Source organism: Lagopus muta, chromosome 8 (genome assembly GCF_023343835.1).
Source record: "Lagopus muta isolate bLagMut1 chromosome 8, bLagMut1 primary, whole genome shotgun sequence".
Classification (NCBI taxonomy): Eukaryota; Metazoa; Chordata; class Aves; order Galliformes; family Phasianidae; genus Lagopus; species Lagopus muta.
The window spans coordinates 12,317,788-12,339,711 of record NC_064440.1 but is presented as its reverse complement, the minus strand read 5'-3'; the positions used below and the strand labels follow the sequence as shown (position 1 = coordinate 12,339,711).

General features: G+C 37.3%; 1 protein-coding gene across 3 annotated transcripts in view; it reads right to left on the bottom strand.

Moving 5' to 3' along the window:
- The window catches only part of CNTNAP5 (contactin associated protein family member 5), a 263,158-nt gene that overhangs the window by 105,718 nt on the left and 135,516 nt on the right, over positions 1 to 21,924 (bottom strand). For all 3 annotated transcript variants that reach the window (XM_048953699.1, XM_048953700.1, XM_048953701.1), the window contains 4 exons: positions 21,550 to 21,814; positions 18,815 to 18,964; positions 18,213 to 18,384; positions 1,519 to 1,625 (listed from right to left, as the gene is read on the bottom strand). In XM_048953699.1, the coding sequence (XP_048809656.1) occupies positions 1,519 to 1,625; positions 18,213 to 18,384; positions 18,815 to 18,964; positions 21,550 to 21,814 (694 nt within the window). The remainder of the gene's footprint in view (positions 1 to 1,518; positions 1,626 to 18,212; positions 18,385 to 18,814; positions 18,965 to 21,549; positions 21,815 to 21,924) is intronic.

Sequence of the window (21,924 nt, the reverse complement as noted above, 5' to 3'; positions counted from 1 at the left end):
TTGGGCAAACAGTAATTCCTCTTTTCCAAACTATAAACTCATTTTTCTTCACATCCTTCAATCTGACTTGGTATAATCCAGATGATTTTTGTACTGCTTAGCTTCCTTTGTACTTAAAATGTAGTGGTCAGGTGCTCTCAGTTTGGAAGGCAAATCTATAAATAGACCTCTCAACTACCTCTTCCATTTACTACAGACTCCACACCATAAATGATGTCATTATTAATTAGCAAATAATTAGGATCTCCTGAATTAGAGTACAGTTGCCAATATTGTCAGCTTCATACCACTGAATATCTCCTCCTCTACTTTTTATCTTAACAGAAAATTAATCTCTTATCAGTCTTACCCAGTCTGCCTCCTGAGTGTTCAGCAAACACCTGGAGACAGCTGTATTCTTAGAACTGTTACACACCCCTTTTTCTCCAGTTTTGCATTCATTTTGGCTTTTTGTTTTGTTGTTGTTGTTGTTTTTTCTTCTAGTTAGCTTTATGAACTGACGTTATTCCATTTTCTCCTTTCTATATTTTTTATTAGAATTACCAATGTGCTGCATTTGGTACATTTCTTGAAGTTTTTCAATCACCTTAATACTCACTGCCGTGGATTTCAGTAGCTGCATGCTTCATGTACTTCCAGCATTTCAGATCCTGTATCCTTCCTAATAGCAGCAATCTAAATCACTCACCAGAATGCTTGGAATCTGAGCTTCAAGATAACATATAAGAAAGATGGCACATATACCCTCTACTGGCCTACACATTTGGTGCAGAATAACAGCAGAAGACAGACTAACAAAAAGCGAATAATTTTTATATCAGATATTCATTACTGGTGCCAAAATTAACTTAAAATCCCAAGAAGAGATTAACATCACCCATCTTAGCCTAGCTAAATTCAATGAAACATAGTCACATAATTGCTCAGGCTGGAAAAAGCCCTCAAGATCATCAAATTCAACCACAACTTAACCACACTACCCTAAATCTAACAAGATTCTGCTAAATAATGTCCCTAAGCACCACATCCAAAGGGTTTTTAAACACATTCAGGGATGGTGACTCAACCACCTCCCTTGGATGCCTATCCCAATGCTTAACAACCCTTTCTGTAAAGTTTTTCTTGATATCCAATCTAAACACCTTCCCTGGAGCAATTTGAGACCATTTCCCCTCATACGTCACCAGTGAGAAAATCTAATGACCAACATGCCAGTGATGCATATATAATATAAATGAATGCAAGCCTTTCCAAATCAATGTACAAAGTAGGAAAGAATGTGGAAAACAGTTAAAATAATTAGGTTTTGTTTTCTCCAAAATATTTGTCCATAAATAAACATATGTACAAGTGGATTTCTGTGGGTACTCCTAGACCAATTCTTGACCTGGCATAGCTATGTCACAGCATATAGCATCCTATGATATATGATTATCTTTCATAAAACTCCTCTCTGACTTACACTCACTTTGAGATACCAGCCGTAGTAGAAAACATTGAACACGTGGGTTTACTTACAGTTATGACAGGTTGCCCCCATATAACTCGTGTCATTACAGTCGCAGTAAAAGGTGGTCCAGGACTGAGAACATTTTCCTCCGTGTTCACAGTAGTTAGGCAAACATCTAATTAAAGACAGTTTTTAAAAGGTAATTAATTATAAATATTTCATTAAAAATAAAACACACACAAAACACACAAAAAGAATTGTCCCTCTTCCCCATTCATGGCAGAGTTTCCCAGAGCTGCATTGCTGTGTAGTACCTGAAATAATTACTATTCCTCTAATTTTTGATTCACTTCAAATGCAAGCACTAAGGACAACAATGTTTCATAAAGTCAATAAGCAAGTAAAGATCACTCTCCAAAAAAATATTCAACTTGTCTCCGCTCTTCAGCAAAAAGTGCCACAATGTGAGAGCAAAAGAGTACAAATAACAGGTGAAAATGCTCCTGAAATCTTGTTTCAAAGAAGAATCCCCAGTTTTCTCATTAAACAGGGATTGTTATTGAAATTAGGCTGCATTACATTTTGTGGTAATACAAATCTCATGGAAATCTCTAAAGTGAAGGGGAAAATATGCTTCAATTACGAGTTTTGTATTCTCTCTTCCTTGTTTCAGTTGGTATGCCTCCAAAGAATTATTACAAAACAAATTATTAAAAGAAAAAAGTGGCATAGAAGCATGTAACTTGGGATGTGAGCAAAAACAAAAGCTGAGGGAGATAAATTCAATTTCTAAGACAAGAGGTGAATGCTGATCTGAACAACAGCAGTGTAAATGCAGGCAGAATAATGGAGTTACACCAGCCTATGTGGTAACAGAGCTTATTGCATTGTTCATCTTTTCTTCCCTTTTAGTTTTTTTTCCCCTTACTGTATATTAGATAATCTCTTTTACACTGTATGCTGAGTAACTTATTTATACCACTGATTCAATTGTGATGGGTAGATAGAAAACAGACAATCAATCCATCTCACGCATGTCAGCATTTCATTAGGGTCTGCTTGGCTGCAAACAGAACTTCAAAATCCTTTTTATAGCCCAGATTTTTCAACAATGTTAGCAAGAGACAAAGTCACTGAAGCTACCTCGGTTTGTACCAGCTGAAGACCTGACTTTCTTGTAGATTATCTCATCCCAAGCAAACATTTTTTTGCATTTAACTGTGCACGTTGTCTTTAATTGTGTCCTTCAACACATTTCTTTGAGAATCCTGACAATTAAAGCACACTTGTGTGGAAACAGAAAACTGGCATGTCACTAGTGGTCATATAATTACACGGATAAAATATCAAGTGAAAGATTATTTCATTTTATTGCTTAATCAATACAGTCATTATTTATTATTCAAATATTAGAGACATAAGAAATTCAAGACGAGAATATGTTATTAAAATTGTCAGTAACATCTACTGAGGCAGTTATAAGATACATTGCTTTTATAAAAATCAACTTTATAGCTTCCACTAATTATTGGGCTCAAATATAGAATGAGGAAAGAGAAGGTAAATGTAGGCCTAGTTTTCCTGCTCATCAAGGAGTTTCTAGCAATATTGTACGGAACAACTGGGTGAAAACTGTGAGGTTGAACCTGAGCTGAACTGCAAGGGAAGTAAGAATGTGCATCTAAAAAACCAACTTGTCTGTTAGTCTGTAGCGTACACCATTTCTCAGGATTTTTATTCAGACACTTTAAAGGACAGAAGGGATGAGCAAAGCTGTTGACTTCGCTCATCCTGACAGGGTAATCTGAGAAAGGATGAGATTTTGGTTTTCAATTGTATGCTGGGGAATCATCTAGCCAGTAAAGTGACAGCTGAAGTAGCCCCTCTGCTGTTGCATCTCCTCTTGGTAATGGAGAAGATATTAAGCTATGGGTCATTTCTGAAGAAGCAAGAGCAGCCTATGGGATTTCACAGGGAGGACCGGATGGTGCAAGATCTCTCAAAACAGCACCTTCCCATCTGCTTTTTCCCAGAGGCTGAAGAAGAAATACTGTGGCTCAACAGCTTTACAGTGACATATCTACCTATACATAAATTCTGCCTGGAAGAGATATTTGCTCATGCTTACACTTTGGTCATGCCTGCCTTTGCCCTCAGCATATTGCCTTCACTTCTACCAGCTCTTTGGTGATAAACATGCATTTGTGTCACCTGCAAAAGAGAAGTAGCTATATTCACGTCATAAGGGTGCTGAAGACAAGAAATGGCTGACGTTTATAAACCACTACAAAGAGATAAAAAAATACCAGCAATTTATTATCATCGTAATCTACATTAGTAGTGTATTGGACAAACATATTTTCTGCTTATTTTTAAGCTATCTCTTATTAATTAACCCCACACAGTAGAGCTAATTACTCATCATTTGTGGTTTGCCAAAGGCCCATATCAGAGGCTTAGCCACGTTTATTCCATTAAAACAATTTCCTTATAAAGGCTTTACAAAATTGAAGGTCACTTCTCATTTCTGTTTGTCTTATGAATGCAGATGCTCTTTCTTCCCCCAACAATGCATAACACAAGTTAAACTAGCCATGTAAGCTTTTAATGATATTCATAAATTCACAATTAAATCTTTTTTATTCCTTAGTCTATTTGCTTTAATTAGCACCAACCATACTGATCTTGCTTTTGGTCAGATAACTAACCCCTCTAAGAGCTTATGGAACAAATTTCTCTGCAACTCTAATAATTATCATAATCCCATTCTAAGCAAGCAGTTGTGCTCTCATTAGAAGCAAATTTTACCCTAATTATCGGAGAAGTCTAAATTAAGAAATAGCTATGATTAAAATTAATCAAGGCATGGATAAATCATAGGTTGTTTTATTTGCTTATTGTTCTGGATCATTATGTTGAAGCATTCAAATACATATATATTTAAAGTTTAGATTCATATTTGCATTTTAGTGAAATTAAGCAATTCTAGCAAAGATCACAGTAGTATCATAGAAAGTTCCATAGACAAAAATTTGCATCAAGCAGCTTCTGACCTATTTGTAACTGAAAGGAGTACAGAAATTGACTGATTTTTTGTTAACATGATAAATAGAACACTTTGAAATTTAATGACTTGTCTAAAACAAGTTATGACAGTCCAGAGACTCTGATCTTCCAGATTAATTCATAAAATATCTCATGGTGAATGAGTCTTCTTAAAATAAATAAATGAATGAGCCAAATAAAGTTTTGCTTCCTTCAATCAAGCTAGAAAACACATACGTTAGCCATCTAAGGGAGCACTAAGCAAAGCCTGCACAAAAGCATTCACTATCCGTAGATGAAACATCTCCAAAAACATATGTGCTTCTTTTAAATTCAAAGCACAAGCCACATAGATATGAGAAGGCAAAATTTGGCCCTTTGATAGGAACGAGGAAGAAATAACAATGGAAAAATTACCTGAGTGGGAAGGCTGAAGGGATTCTACGTATTTCTACACTTGACTGGAAATAAAGCTGGTACTTTCAATAAGCACTGCACAGATTTTTTTACAATCGGCACAACACATCCTGATTATACCACTATGTATTCCTCCCAAATAAAGAGGGAAAAAAAAAAAAAAAAAAAAAAAAAAACCTGAGAGGAAGAAAAATCCACCATAAAAAAAAAAAAAAGGAAAAACCACAAAAACCACACGCCAGAGGGCATGCTTCCAATATTAAGATACTCAATTTGTATCATTTTGAGGCAACTCAATAGTACTGTAACAAGAAAAGATACAAAAGTGAGAAGCATCTTTTCCAATGCAGCATTTGCTTTAAATTGTTGCCAATTCCCATCCTTTCAGCATGTTTTCTTATTTCAGGGCAGTGGCTATTTCATGTAAAACCAACAACATGGAATATTAAAAGTGATGATTTTATATAGTTAGCATTCACGTACAATGAAACTCATGATGTTATCACAACAATCTACTTTTGCCCTGATAGTGTCTTCCCACTAAATTCAGGAGATTCAGAACAATGACAAGAGCACAGCTTTTTGCCTTACTCTGCGGAATGGCGGATTTAAAATTCCTTGCCAGTGTACATTTTGGGTATAAGAAATGGATGCAAGGGAATTCCAAGCGAGTATTTGAAATTGAAAGGTAAGATGAAAGCAAAAAAATCCTACACTGACAAAGTATAATAACTTCAGGGATTTACCAAAGAGAAAACAAATGAAGACTAGACTGCATTAGAAAAGAAGGTACCCCAAAAGAAGCATATCCCATTCCTGTTTTTCTCTGGATGCCCATTTGTGGCAATATTGTGAGCTAGATCTCCTTAACTAAAGAGAACTACTCAAAGCAGAAGAGAGAATTATGAAATAGTAAGCCTCAAAAGTTGTGTTGTTTCTTTCTTTTCTCTTGGTTTCTACACTATATTAATATAAGCAGCAAAGAATTAATGCTTTCCAGATCTGTTTTAACTCAGAGCACATTCTCCTCACTGTACTGTACTTCCCAAGTTCTCCTTCTTCATTCAGCTTTAGAAAACTGTACAACTTTAAAAAACTGTTGTGGTGTACTTCATTTTAAAAATTTTAAAGCCATCTCTATTTTTTTCTATGAATATATTATGTTAAGAAAAGTTAGAGTACAAAAAGAACAAGAGTAACGTGAACAAAAGACTTTTCTCTTCTGTGCTAGAAGTCATTTACTGTACCATACTTAATAGATATAAAATTAGCTAAAGCAGAGCATTTTGGATCATTAGAATAATGTGGCACAAAGATAGTTTTTTCTTATTCCTGAGATTTACAAAACTTTAATAACAAAACTTTTAAAATAAGCTCCTGCTACTGTTGGACAATTCGGTTCTCAGTTTCTACACTTGAATACCACCATGAGACCAAAATTTAGTAGATCTGAAACTGAGGCTAACTGCCCACAGGTACATCAGAACTGTGGGAGGAGGCTGTTCAGGAACTGATGCAAGTGCAAGGAAAAAAAGCCTGTTATCCATGCTTAGATAAAAGGCATTTTTTCAGCATTTCTTTGCTTTGTTGTCAGAACACCTACATTTTAATAGAGGTAAATGTGCTGACAGTTTGGCTTGGCATCAGCAGACAGGTTTTTATATGAATAAATCTGAAAACTTAAAAAAAAAAAAAAAAAAAAAAAGACAAATAAACCGTCCTGTACAGACAGCTGTTCCATTTAGAATTCATCGTTTTACAAAGCAAAAGCAGAAAAGCTATCTGCAAAAATCAAACAAACAAACAAGGACAGGGTATTTTACTATATATATATATATATTTATATATATATATATATTTTACTATATATATATATATATATATATATATATATATATATATATATACACCCACAGTTAGCCTTTAATAAAGCATAAGGTTGCACACTGCATGATTAACAGTGGGAGCAAATACTACTTAGGTCCCCCTAAAAACTTAATGTCATGTGCCAGTTGGATTTCAAATGGCACTTCAAAAGCCCTCTATCAACCTTCCAGCTGCCTTCTTTCTATACAGGGGCCTCAATCAGTGACAAAGCCTTTCCGCAGCATTAATGGAGAGGCTCTCCACTTCATATCAAGTACAAAAGGTAAGTATCTCCAACTTCACCATCTTCCTATATCTACATATATGGGTCACATAGATACAGGAAAGAATCTATGAGAGCTGTTCTAGTTTTGGTAATTAGCCCTTATGGCATTTATTAAACACATTTCAAGGATCAGATTTTAGTTACCCTGTGCTGACAGCACATAATAGAGATTTGAAGTCAACACTATTTTCTTATTTTTCATGAAAAAAAAGAAAATAGTCAAACTTATCTAGAAAAGAACAGGACTAAGTTAACTTACAGCATATCCGCAATTCAGATGTAGGATACGAATGCAGCATATGAGTCTGAAGAACCTATTTTGCTCTGAAACACAGTATATCTACAGACTAGTGTAGTACTATTAGTGGTCTCAAATCATTGTTTTCTGCAGATGGAGCTGCATGTATGAAACAAAGTCAGGGAAAACAAAAATCTTTAAAATTTACTCAGGATAAGCAAAATCGATTCATTACATCATCCAAATAAACTGAATATTAACTTTTTTTTCATATTATAGACAAAGGACAGAAAATTGCCTCTTCTTCAGAGGTAGCAACTTACAGTGTGATTGCTTATTTTACAGAGAACTTCCTTTAAACCAGAGAAGATGTGGAGATGTTTTGCAGAACTTCAGGGATTTAAAATCTGACACGCAGATTTTGGGCTGGCTCAAATTGATTTCATTTACTTAAATCGTGCTCAGTTTTACTGAAAACACTACCCTTCCATCCTAAAACTAGTGTGCTGTTGAGTGGATTTCCAAGACACACACCCCAAAATGAGCAACCTTCTATGGTTTCATTCATTCATATGTTTGCATGTTTAATTGGTGATGTAGGAACATACAGCAGGGAAAAGACACCAAGGGATTCCTCATCTGCACAGAACACATGTATTCCCCTGCCCACATTTTTTTCTTTTCCAATGCACATTTATCCTTACAAGCAAGTCATTAACATACTTTGTTGTTGTTTTCCCATCACATAGCATAGTTTGGATTAAAGAATTCCTCCCTTCCCTTCCCTTACCATTACTTTGCTTTGTTTTTAATAAAAAGGAAAAAGTAAAATTTTCTAAGGAAAATTCAATGAAAAAGAGCAATTTCCGACAATACTGAACTTGCAACACACAGAACAAACGATCAGTGTTTAGAAAGAACCAAAATAAGAAGGAGAAGGGGAAATTCTTTAAAATCCTGTCCTCAATTTCTTTCATTAAAATAGAAACAGAAAGGATCTTCAGTGCTCTTACGTGCTATTTGTAAACATATCCACTGGAGCCTACATTTGAAAGAGGCAAGACAGACAAAAAGAGAGGAGAAAGATGATCATCCGAAGAACTGACACGAGATCAGACACACTTTAACCTGAATTATCTGACCCCATAGCATTTCAGTGGAATAATTAAAATAAAATATCCATGTATTCCAGCATCTGGAGGTGTGCTGTTTCAAACACTCTACTGACAATGTTATAGACTGGCAAAATTAAAATACACATCTTAATTATCTAAATACACATCTAAAATACACATCTAATAATAATAATAATAATAATAATAATAATAATAAAATTAAAGGGGAAGAATGACATCCTTTTTTTTTTTTTTTTAATGTCATCAACTTGTCTTGGTTTTGATCACCGGCCAAATTCAAGGAATGGGATCTAAAAGGTATGACTCATTGTTATAAAACCAAAAAGGGAAATGTTAAGAGGATGAGGACCTTTTGGAAACAGGAAAAAAAAAAATTGAGCTGCGAAATAATTATCATTTCCACAGAAAAGACACTAAATACTGAAAACAGAAACAGTAGAGAGAATAAGAATGGATGAGATTTTATTTTATTTTATTTTTTATTCCTTATGACACGCACTGCAGATATTTATAGGCTAGTGAATGTTATATCATGTGCTTACTTTTTCAGTCCTACCTTGGGACTGTAGTAAACAATTAAAACTCACTGGGCATAACTAAATAGGTTTTTTTCTCATTTGCATGATCAATTTTAAAAAGTCATATAAAGTTAGGTTTTGGCTGTAGGGCATACATTAAATCTTAGAATAGATCTGGGAAATGCAAAAAGAGTTTGCACTTTTATCGGATTTATTCTAACCTGCTACACCTGTAATAGTAATTAATTTCCCAAAGATCCATTTTGACAGTACAACACACGAAGAAATATTAAGTTCAGTACTAAAAGAAAAGAAGGAAAAAGTCAGAAATTATTATTATTTCTTACAAGTAAAAACTGATAATAAAATCTAATGGAATCTACAAACTAAGTATGTAAAAAAGCAGGATTTAAAAGGTCACTTCTATTTGGCAAGAAAAAAAGAACACTTGAAGCTAATTTATTTAGAAAATATGAGGAACTTTCACAGATAAAACATGGGCAAGGATAAAAGGGTAGGGAATGAAAGACACTACTTCCCTCCACTTCTTTGTGCTCTATAACTCAAGTAGCACAGAGATGAAAACTCATGAATCAACTCAGTATGCCTCTCCGTAACGAAGTAAACTGTTAATGCCAATCCCATTGCAGTAATTATTATGTATACCACATACTGTTTTCTCCACTTGTATTTGCTAGGAGAATTGAAATATGCAGATGAATCTTGGTTTAATAAGGATGGCAATAGCGGTGTATGTTTATGTCCGCCTGCTGATGCTTCAGTGATGAACACTGTCAGGATTTGTAAGGAGATGTCTGAGGTCAAGTTTGCATTCCTAATTGCAAATCTCTGGAATTCCCAGGATGCTCTGCAAGACACACCATCACCATGCACCACAATGGATTTAGCACAAATCCTGTTCTTTTTTTGAGCTTTGTGTTTCATTCTTGGTGGTGTTTTGTTTTGTTTGTTTGTTTGTTTCCCTTAGGCTGTTTAAGGGAAGAGAAGGTCTCACTGTTGTCCTTGACAAGTACTGTCAGTATTTGCTATAGTGAGGGCAGGGTGCCAGCCAAGTAAAGATAGGACAACAAAGTGAAAGCTTCATCAGTGTAAAATCAACACTAACTGCAGCAATCAGATTAAGTACCCATAGCAGACAGCAATGCATGTATTTATGCATTCATAGGGATCCGTGCCTAAAGAAAAGGAGGCTCTGACTACCTTCATATTTCATTTATGAACGACAGGCTCAACAGATAAATGCCTTTCTTAATCCCAAGATTATCAAGTCTCAAATACATAGGCAAAAATGGTGTATAAAACTTAAAACAATACAAAAATGGGTGTATCATGCTTCTCCATTTTCCTTAGTCCTACCTCTGTCCAGTTAAACTTTGCTATCAAAAAGTCAATAGCTTTAAGCTTTTTCAGATGAAGCTGGGAGGGTAGAATCATGTGAGAAGTCCAGGCTCTTTAACGGATTTCTCTGTCAATGGACAACCCAAACAGCATGTCCATTGTGATGCAGGTTGAGAAGTTCAAAAGCATTAATGAAACCAATGTCTTTATTAAGGATGTGTTTATTCCTTCTCTCTCAAAACCCTGATGGAAGCAAGATTCACCTAGCACCATCTTGAGGGGCAGACCAGACTAGTTTAACGAGAACCCATTGGAACTCATAGGAAACAAAGCCAGTTTTTTTCCTCACTACAGTTGTCTGCTGCAGGCTATCACAATTGCAGTCAGGGCTTCTAAAGAAGGTTTCTTTAGAGAATTTGGAGGAGCTGGTATGAGAAACCATGCCAGATCTCACCTCTTTAGAACTTCTGGAAACAAAATTTTCTCCTCTGTGACTAAAACTGCAAAGCAGAGTTTGTCCCATTAGACACAGTAAGAGTATTACATAAATGAACCCATGCTTTCAAGCTGCCGGCAACACCTCAGCCCTTGCTGCTGTACACCAAGGGGTCCATCTGCTATAAGAGCCTTGCGCAGCCCAAAGGGAACATCTGTGCCATATGATGAAGTGCTGGAAAATGACTGTTTCTGGACTGAAGTTTAATGACTTTCTGGCACGATTTTCTGAATATCCATGACAACTCTTGAGCTGCAGTATCTCATGAGCCCACATTCCTCTATTTATTAACTGAATGGGATGCCAGCTACTGTAAACAACCAACTCAGCTTCTGGACTGAAGCTAGTATTTTCAGTTCAAAAATCTGGCATTTCAAACAATTGCTGAAAGGGAAATCCCAGAGCTTCTCAACAGTGTGGCCAAGTTCTCAGCACCTGCATATTCCTACCCATTTCATTTATTTTTTAATTGAGAGGCTGCTTGAATTTCTCCTAGGCTGTACCTTCCATTGTTTGTCATCCATACAGAGACAGATCCATGCGCCCACTGACCCACTGCCATGCAGAAAGAGAAAACGCAGTGCAGAAAGAATCATTACCTAATAAAATGCACTGTCAGATTCCAGCATACTTTGCAATGAGCACAGCTATGACATTTCTGCATTGAAAAATTGAGGTAGAAAGAGTTGCCCACAAGAAAAAGAATGTTTTTAAAACAGTAAGGAGCTTCAGCTTCTCAATCTTAAAATGATTACCTCTCTCCAGACTTCACCTTAGGTCAAGAATGCTCATGAAGTGAGTTTAAGAGCATCTCACTGACCACCTGGCTAGCTTCCACCAATCTGCACCTTAAGGCTTCATGTATGACTTTTTGTTCTTTTCCTTTATATTTCACCTTTATATCATCTAATGATACCCATTTTGATGCAATGTAAGATTTGACTTGTGAAAAGCAGCAAATAGCTGTTTATTACTCACATCCTTCAAGCTTTTCCTCACTGCACAACTCTGCCTAGATCTCTTCTCTAGGCAGAACAGCACAAGCCTATTTAAACTCTCCCTGTAGAGAACAGTTTGTGACACACATAAGAGCAGAGGATCAGTTTTAGAAACAGCCATATGACCTGAATCATAGACTTAAGAGTTGCACACAAAATCAACTCCATGTGACCCGAAGAGACTATACTTCCTGAAAAGGGTTGGTCAGGCCAAGGCTGAGGTCAGTGAATGCATCCAACTAGATTTTTCCTTCTTCTACATCTAACACAGAGGTTGTGAAGGGATCAACACACAGATGTTAGCATCAACACACAGTCATTTGCTTGATTTACAAAGGTGAAGATGTTCCCATAATTGTTCAGTGTCTTAGTCCCTGCCTCCTCCTAACACCCCAGAAACTCCTCACCTTCATTTTTGACCACGCCTGTAAGAGGGACAGACATATAAAGTCCGAGACGATACACAATCTCATGAAAATAGAGTCAAGTAGAAAGGAATAAAGTTAGCAATCATCAAAGGAAAACATACAGCCTGGGATGAATTCTCATTCTAAACATCATGGAATCCACTAAGATGAAATCCTAAGAAAAAAGGAAAAACAAACTCGGCCATTCACAGAACATCACACTATAGCTACTAAAAAGAATAGCGTGTTGTTAGAAGCAAGAAGTGTTCTGGTCATTTATTTCCTTACACTCTATGCGTAACACATACTTCCCAAGTTATTAAAAAAATAAACAAACCAAAAACCCTCACAAATACCTTACCTGAGGTCTATCTGCTCCTCTTCCAAAGCATTTCCTTACAGCATCTGAGAGATGCATCCCAAATGAGCTCTCACAGGTATGCAATAAAATTCTGATTTGAATTCCTGACATATTTCCTACAGTTTTTTGGTGTTGTTTTTTTTTTCTTTTTTTTTTTTTTTCCCTTAAGCAATATTATTGCTGTTGACATTTCAGACCCCGCTAAAGCAAGAACAAGCCACAGCTGTTCTAGCTGGAGGAGAAGCCTGAGCAAATGCAACGGAATCATGCAGAGCTGGAAGGGAACACAGGAGATCAGTAAGTCCATGCTATACCCCAAGGCAGGATCATTTATAGCCCTGTTTGCTGTTTCTCACAGATTCACCTAACCTGTTCTTAAAGCCTTCCACCAGTGTTGGAGACTTGGCGGTCCCTGCAGGCAGCCTATGCCGTGGCTGCTCTCCATACATCCAGGCTGAGGTGATCAGTCCCTTCTGCACAGCAGCCTTTTACCCCTGAGGCCCATTGTGATGCTTTCCTTCAGCAATCTCTTTTCTGGTTAAAGAACCACACTTAATCTTTCTTTGCAGAGAATGTTTGCTATTTCAATTCTGTTCAGGCTCTGAATATGTTCACAAAAATAGAAATTTAGGAGCGAAAGTGCTAATAAACTGTAACAGATAAAAATAAAGATTAAAGACTAAAGACAGAAAGCATCATTCTGTCCTCATTAAGCTTTCTCTTGGTCAAACTTTTCCCTGAAAACTTTTTGGTTGGATATATTACTTCAGAAGATGCTCTCTTTCTCAAAAAACACAGTGCTAAGTCCCAAGAACGAGGGCTGTACGGTCCCTGTAGTCATGAACTTTATCTATCTTATTCTAAACTGAAAATAAATCTGCAAAGAGAAGTTCCATTTATATGCTTGGGCCTATACTAGGTGACTTTTGGTCTGAGAAGGTCAGTGTTGGACATATACTGCTCCAAAACAATCCATAGATGCCCAGACACCTCTTACCCTCCTCAGAAGTCTTTGAATTTGGGGACTTCATGGCACTTTCACTTCATGTTTCACCTCTGCCTTGTTACTTTCTGCTTTCTACCATGCTGCAAGACACTGTATTTTCTCACTCATTAATTCAGTGTAAAGCAAACACACCCTGCTGCATATCTGCACTCCTAATCATGCAGAAATTCTGAAGAGGCAACAACAAAGAGAGATAAAATGTAACATATCCACTTTCTTTTAAATATGAAACAGGCTTCTCTAGCTTAGTGGGATATTATCTTCTTTTCTCATTTTTTCTTTACCTGGGGAAAAATGCATTGAAAGCTCTATGACATCTAATACTTCATAACAAGAGCAGTATAAGCACCACACTTTGCAACACCCTCAGAAAACACAGAGCAATCTGCGTATTTGGACAACCACAGCAAATACACCTACTATAAACAAAACATTGCTAGATGGATTAAATGCACACAGGCAGAGGGAGTCATGCCATGAGGTTTACAAGTGCACTAGTATAAGAAATGTTATTTTCTTCTGCAGATTTTACTTTCCCAACACAAGGTGTTGGGAAACAAGAACTTTGCCTTGAAGGAGGCAAAGGGAATATGACACTATTTTTAAGGGCTCGCGGAGCAGACACAGCTTTGATATGAACCAACTGGGGATGCCCCTCTTCGCACAGGATGTGTCAACTAAGGGCAATGTGTAGGTACCAAACAAGAAGGCGGCAAATTAGAAACAACTTTAGCTGTCATAGGATAAACATAAGTGGTGTTGACACTGCAGCTAGGGCTGGGAACAGGCAGTCTTTTAATAGGAGATAGCAGATCATCAGAAAGATGATGAAAGGCTATATTGACTGCTGTGCTGAACTCCAGACTGTTCAGACAAGGTCTTAACATCCCACTGAAAGCAGAGAAGTGAGTTTTCTGCATATTATCTGCTAATTCCAGCTTTCCCATATACCTTCTGGCCCATTCAGTCAGGACCAGAGTGCCTACTGGGTGGTTTCATTCACAGGATGGCTGAGGCTGAAAGGCAATCCTGGAGGTCTCTGGCAAAGCAGAATCAGTGACAGCAGAATCTCTTGTGTCTGCAGAAGCATTTTCACTAGGCACTGTCTACTCAGACACCAATGGAAAGAAAGGCAAACTCTGAATATTCCTAGGGACAACTCCATCTCTTCTGTGTATTCCTCGATAGCTCAGCTAGTGTCACAGTATTTATCTCCCAGAAAAAGCAACCGAAGGATGGAAAAAACAAACAGAGGAAGACAGAAGGCATTTGCCCAAAGTTCACTTGAGCACACATATAGTTCAAATACTTGAGATGAAGTGATGAGATTTGAAGTTTTAGTCCCTCAAATCGCTCCACTTAGATTAATGGAGGCTCGTTGCTTTATTCTGGGAATCCCAGTGTGTGCATAATAAGCTTACACAATTAGATGCTTTCTCAAAAACATACTGCTGGCATCAGCAGTAGTCCCAGCTTGTCATCTTTCAAAATAAACCTGTTCATTTTCTTTTTAAGGGCCTGCACAAGTTGCAGTGAGCTGCCTAAGCATTGCTTTCAGAGCCCAGGTCTGAATGAGCTTGGCCTACAACTCTGTAACAAATGAATTGCTTTCTAAATAGCAGCATATTCCTCAAAGAGCTTTTTTTTGCACAGATAACTAAGACAAATATCCTATTTACATGTTAATTAAGAAACATAATTCCCACACGCGTTAAAATTACAAAAACATGTGCTTTACAGTGCACATAGCAATAAATCTTACAATTAAGAAAGATTATATTTCTTGTGGATAGTGCTTTTACAGAATTTTAACACTCCTTATATAATAGGAATGAGCAGCCATGTATTGCACACCTGGAGTTAGACCCCAACTTTCCTAAAAACCAAGAGCTGTTGTGATGGAAGGATGTGTTTCAGTGGGCATGGTGAGGATGAGTTGATGATTGGATTAGGCAATCTTACTAGTCTTTTCCAACCTTAATGATTCAATGATTCTACGCTAGACTGGACAACAAGGCAGACTTCCAATTTGGCAGAATTCTGAATTCAAATCTTCTCCCAAATGTTTCACGTATAATTTGTTGTAACTAATTAGGCCATAATACAGACTTGTAGAACCTAGAACATTTAAAAATGGTTAGTAAGAAGAACATTTTTGTTTTCAGCCTTTTCCTGGATTAACTATCTAGGACTGAATTAGGATCAACTGTGTTGACAAATAGCACAGAGGATTTGTTTATTTTCTGTATTTTCTTTTAATTTTGTACCTCTTCCCAACTACTGCTGCTATGACCACTCAGGACTTCAGTTCTGCACCAGCAGTATTTCACCCTCTGAGTCTTAGAACAACTTTTCTAACTTCCTGAAATCAATTTTGTAACTTTAGCCTCTCTCAGGACCCTGTCCCAGATTAGTGAAATGTGCAACATGATTCAGAAAAAAAAAATCCTCCTTTTTTCCCCACAAAACTGTTCCAGCATAATTATTAGAGATTTCAGGAAGGGAGAGCACATTGGGTGTTTCACTAAGTGTGAAAGCTGCAATCCCTGCAAGCTTTAGCAATGCTCATGCCTTTCATTTATCAGGAGAATTTCTGAATTTCAGTACGGTACTTTCCTGCACTGCAAGCTTCTTTCTTCCCCTTCATGGCAGTTGCACTGATATACTGAATTCAGCTGTAAAAGAATCACTTTTGTCAACTGTGACTCTAACCCTCTTTTTTCTTTTTTAATTGGCTCTCTCTTTTTCACCTAGATCATATAGTGGAGTCATAAACTTAAGCCTATCCAGAGAATTGTACTGTAAGACACCACTTAAATCTTCACTAGACCATGTATAGTTTTTATTTGTGTGTGTAATATATTCCAGATAATCATTATGTAAAATAAAGACCCACTTTTCTTATTATGTGTGTATCTTTGCCTTAAGTAGTTTTATTGCATGATCACAGACTTATGATTGTCATGCTTAGGATACTGACGATATGGAAGACTGCTAGAGTAGCACCACTGATTTACACTGCAGTCCAGACCTGGTGACAATGAAAGCGTTAAGATGCTTCAAAACACCTCTGCCACATACCAGAAATCTTCTGTTTCAACAGATGAATTTAAATCAAATGGCCCATTTAATCTTAAACAATCTGTTCTTCCAAGAAAAAAGCAAAATTCTTTCTTTTCTCTTAATTCCTAGAGAAGTCTATACTTTATATGTTAAATCAACTGCGTCTTGCAAATTCAGTGTACCATTTTAGGAACACTAATTGAAATTCGCATCTGCCTGAATTTTGCCATAGTTAAGCTTACAGATTTGATGAGTTAAGCTTACAGATTTGGTGAGAAAAGCTGGGCTTCCTCTCAGATTTCAACTTATGAGTGATCCATATTAGTATGTAACAAATATGAAATATTTCTTTGGTAGATACAGATATTTCATCATAACACTTTCCTACCAAATGCTCGATATGCTACCTGAGCTGTACCATATTGACTGTATGCCATAATGAGGTGTACCATCATTGTCAGTTGATGAAATATTCAACATGAGCCAGTAAACTGGGGACACTGCCCAGAAGGCCAATCACACATCTGGGGTTGCATCAAGAGAAGTGTGACCAGTACGTCAAGAGAGGTGATTCTGCCCCTCTATTCTGCTCTCATGACACCCACGTGGAGTACTGTGGCTAGTTCTGGGGCCCCTAACATGAGAAGGACACTGAAGTATTGGAGCAGACCCAGAGGTGGGCTACAAAGGTGATCAGAGGGCTGGAGTACCACCCCTACAAAGGCAGGCTGCGAGTATTGGGACTCTTCAGTCTAGAGAAGAAAAGGCTCTGGGGGGACCTTATAGCAGTTTTCCAGTACCTGAAGAGAGCCTACAGGAAACATGGAGAGGGACTTTTTACAAGGGTATGTTGCAACAGCACAAGGGGAAATGGTTTTAAACTGAAAGAGGATAGATTTAGACTAGATGTAAGGAAGAAATTATTTACTGTGAGAGGGGTGAGACACTGGTACAGGTTGACCAGCAAGGCTGTGCATGCCTCTCCCTGGAAGCATTCAAGGCCAGGCTGGATGAGGCTTTCAGCAAACTGGTCTAACAGGGAGTTGTCCCTGCCTATAGCAGGGAGATTGGAACTAGATGAACTTAAAAGTCCCTTCCAACTTAAATTGTTCTATGATTCTATGATATCTTCATTATAAATGTGCTATAATGGCTAACAAGAAAAACTATAGATGTTCTGCATAAACAAAAACAGCTACTATATTAAGATGACATGTTCTGATGAATCAAATAATTTTTCCTTCTCTTTCATTTCTCTCTAAAACTCAAAGCAATCAAACGTTGTTTATGCATAAAATTTAATCATTTTATCAATCTGCATTTTATTGGATTTGCATACTCTATTTCCTACAAGTCAATGTGGAGAGAGCCTCATGTAATTGAAATCATTTCCCCTCCAGTCCTTTCTATCTTTGTCATGATATTTTCTATTAGCAGCTCTATTTTGCCTAATATCTGTAACGTTGGCAGATTAGAATTTTCACTTAATGTGATCTGTATTTATAAACCACTAGGATGAAAAAAAAAAACAAACAAAAAACAAAAGAAATAGAAAACAATAATTACCTGTCTTTGATGTCACACAGATCAATGTGTAAATCACTAAAATTCCCCAGGAAGCCTTGCTGAACTAAAATGAGGTCCTTGGGCTGGTTATCAATAAAGATGAGCCTCATACAGCCTTGAAAAGCAGTAATGGGATTTAAACATTGGGAATCAGTGAAGTTGTCAGGGCACCCTGTGGGGGAAAAAAAAAAAAAAAAAAAAAGAAGCAGAAAAAAATATTGGAATGATTATCTTTTCCTGTTGGGATTTCCTAATGCAAGAGCTCAGAGGCTCATTATATTGAGTGTTTTTTTTGTGCCAAACGTGGCTAACACAGCTATGTAGCTTTTTAATGCTTTTCCAGCTAGGTGTAGCTACTCCTTGGCAAGTTCACTTCTACAGCTGTGTTAGTCTTTTTCCCCTCTTTTTCTCCCCCCTCCTCTCCTGACCAAGATCTTTGATCTTCTCACAACACAACACTGTATGCGACACAATAGGTGGACAAAAATCAGTTATTACAGAATTTGCACGTGGCTGCAGAATATACTTGGGAGATTTCAGGGATCAGCATTTGAAAATCTATATCATGAAAATCTGCCACGTGTCCATCTGAAACAACCTACCTCCAAAATAGTAGCTGTTCCCTGAGTAAATTCTTGAGACAGTGGTTGCATGGTTAGCTGTGGCAGCATTGTTATCCAGTGTCAGGGTAATGCGATGTCTTCTAGCGTTGATGCTAAGTGAATGCCAAAGCCCATCATGGAGATTGGTGCCTAGAAAAAAATACATATATGAAGGGCGATAATAGAAGCTCTGGATATAACTGTATACTTCAAATCTTTGCTTCCAACTTGTGACTATAAAAGTACAGCAGAATCCAACACGGTCAGAACTGGTAGCTTGAAAAAACTCTACTTCTGGAAGTAAATTGCCATAGGAGAAAAGGCTCAAGAAGGGGAAAGTTTCTGAGAACATGTAAGCAGATCCTATTAATCCAACCTGATAGTCATACTGCAGGCACTCAGCAAGCTGGCAGGACTCTTTACATTTATGGTAGCACATAATGTTTTTTGGGATTAGGTCTACTTTGAGTATATTAGGAAAAGCTAATAGCTCATTGGAGTATGCAGGGCAGATTTCTGTTGCATTTTTGGGAATAAGCACGTGACTGAAACTAGATTCAGTGAGAAGGTCATATCCTATCTTGGTCACTACATGAAAGCTGACAAGCTCAAATATGTTTCAGTAGGATCTGTTCTTAAAACCTTTTCTTTAAAACTTTCAGCACTAAGTTAGCACACAATCTTACTGGAAACATGTACCAAAGTCTCTTTTATGTTTTATGGATTTTTACATGGATTTTCTGAGAGCTTGGATTATTGCTCTGTCCTGAAACCTATGAAGGGATGTGGGAGACTACGGTACTGAGCAACCTCTCTCCCTGTTACATACTTATGCACAGTGTGAAATAACCTCTCTCCATATTCTGAAAATCAGTGTTGTATATCAGTGTTCTTGAAATGGCATCATCAAGCTAAAAAGAAACTCCACATCATCTTCTCGAAAGCCAGGAAAACCAGTGAGCAAAGTTATAAATTCACATACAGCAGTGAAGATCAAAAGTAACCTAATCACATTTCGACATGTGCTATCATCAAACTGCAGTCACTGAGACCAGGCTGAGGAAATTAGCATTTATTCCCCTCTCTAATTGGATAATTTTTGTTATTGTAGCTTTCAGAAGAAACAAACGAGCACTTAGTGACACAAAGAGGTGTGAGATCAGCTCAAAACAAAATAAAAAAATTGCGGGTGTTAAATGTATGAAAAGCCATTTCATTATGAATTTGGAAATGAGACAATTTCCAGAGAAATGGCTGCTAACGCAGACACAATTTTCATACAATAAGACAGCAATTTCCCAGAGAAATGTGAATGAGTTTTCAGCTAAAACAAGTCAATTTTGAAGTGAAACATGGTGGTTAAATTTGAAAAGATTTCATGACAACACAGGTTACATTTGGGTCAAAACCACGTCCATTCTTGAGCATGCATGAGTCTATTGTGAGAATCCAACATATGTAGGAGGTGGTATTTGCAATTTTTGCATATTTTCCATGTGTAATTAGGCAGTTTAGCAGTGTTTTGGATGGCACCAAAGGCTGGGATCAGGTTCATAATTTCAGAACTACATAAAAGCAAATACAACCAAATATTGGCATTCTCTCTCAGCTTTGTCAACAGTCTCATTAGGACCTGCAATAAAGACTTGAAACTCCATTTTCAACATTCAGTTGTGGCAAGCTGAGGTTTTAACAATCCACACGAATAAGAATAGAGCCGCGGCTGCCTCATTTTCTTTTTACAAAAGGGAATGAAACGCACATACAGAACAGCTCATCTTTGACAGCTCCGTCAGATTTTCTCTTTACTTCTTTTAATAGACATATCTGTCCTCTTTAATTCTGCACTTGGAATATTTTAACATTACATATTTTTAAACAGATGTTCTTTTAGAAAATAATGTTATTCTTCAGACCTCTGAGTTCCATCAGCCTATTACCCATCCACATTTAGGAACCAAGTATTCAGTCTATGTGGTCATAAATTTCTGGGTCTCCCACTCAGTGTGGGTGCATAGCAGCATGGGATGTGTAAGGCCCTAGGACAGAATATTTCTGCTCGGGTCATCAGTAGGGCATATACAAGGCAAACTGAGATGGCAGCTGGGCCACACTGGTGTTCAGTCTGAAATTTTCTTGTTGTTTCTTGGAGCCAAAGCACAACTTTGTGTTTAGCGTTTACAAGCAACTTCTCCTGAATTTTAAGCCAGAGATAAGCTCAATCTCACCCACTTGCATCTCTCAAGCTGCACAAAACATCTTGCAAACTGGCTAAGGTGGACTGAGGAGGAGAGGAAGCCTATGGTCAGTCTTCTCTGAGCGGAGCATAAAGGGTAGTATTCTCATACAAAGCAACAGTTAAGAGGAAGAAAATCAGCTCTGAAGCTGTCAACTTGTGCTGAAAGGCACTGCTGCCAAACTGGCTCCCAGCTGACTTCAGCACAATATGAGGACAAGTAGCATTAAGGTCTTCATGTGACCTGACTGAAGAAGATTTAGCATGACTTAGAAAACACAGCGACTAAGATAACTGTCAAGCACAATTAGCCTGATGCCAACTTTCTATATTCAGATATATCTCAATCTACGGAATGGTTCTACCACTGAAAAGTGAGAAACAATTTGTAAACAAAGAGGAATGTACAGTACTTCCTCACTTTGTTACCCTTTCTTCCCATGGAGTCAAGCTCCTGGTGTTTTAATAGGGAAAGGTGAGAGAAAAAAAAATAAAATACCTTCACTGATTTCCACTGGGTCTTCTGCCATTTTCTGAATAAGAAGTGTCAATCTCCCACCATGGAGATAAACCAAAAGAGATCCTGAATTTTCAGACAATTCGGTGGACAGGAGTAAGCCATCTTTATTCCACGTTCGAAACTGAAAACTGACTGACAACCCATCAATTTGAGGAGTTCCAGGCAGTAACAAGTAGCTTCTACTGGAGTTGACAAAGGTGATGGGAACAATTTGTGGTTCTGAGCAGGAAAAGGTCACATTCCCCTGCAAATAATAAAAAGCAAACTTTTAAAATGTCTTTAAAAACATCATATTTAAATAAATTCATTGGATTTCTAATGGTGCTAAAGGCTGAAATTGGTATTTTTACTCAA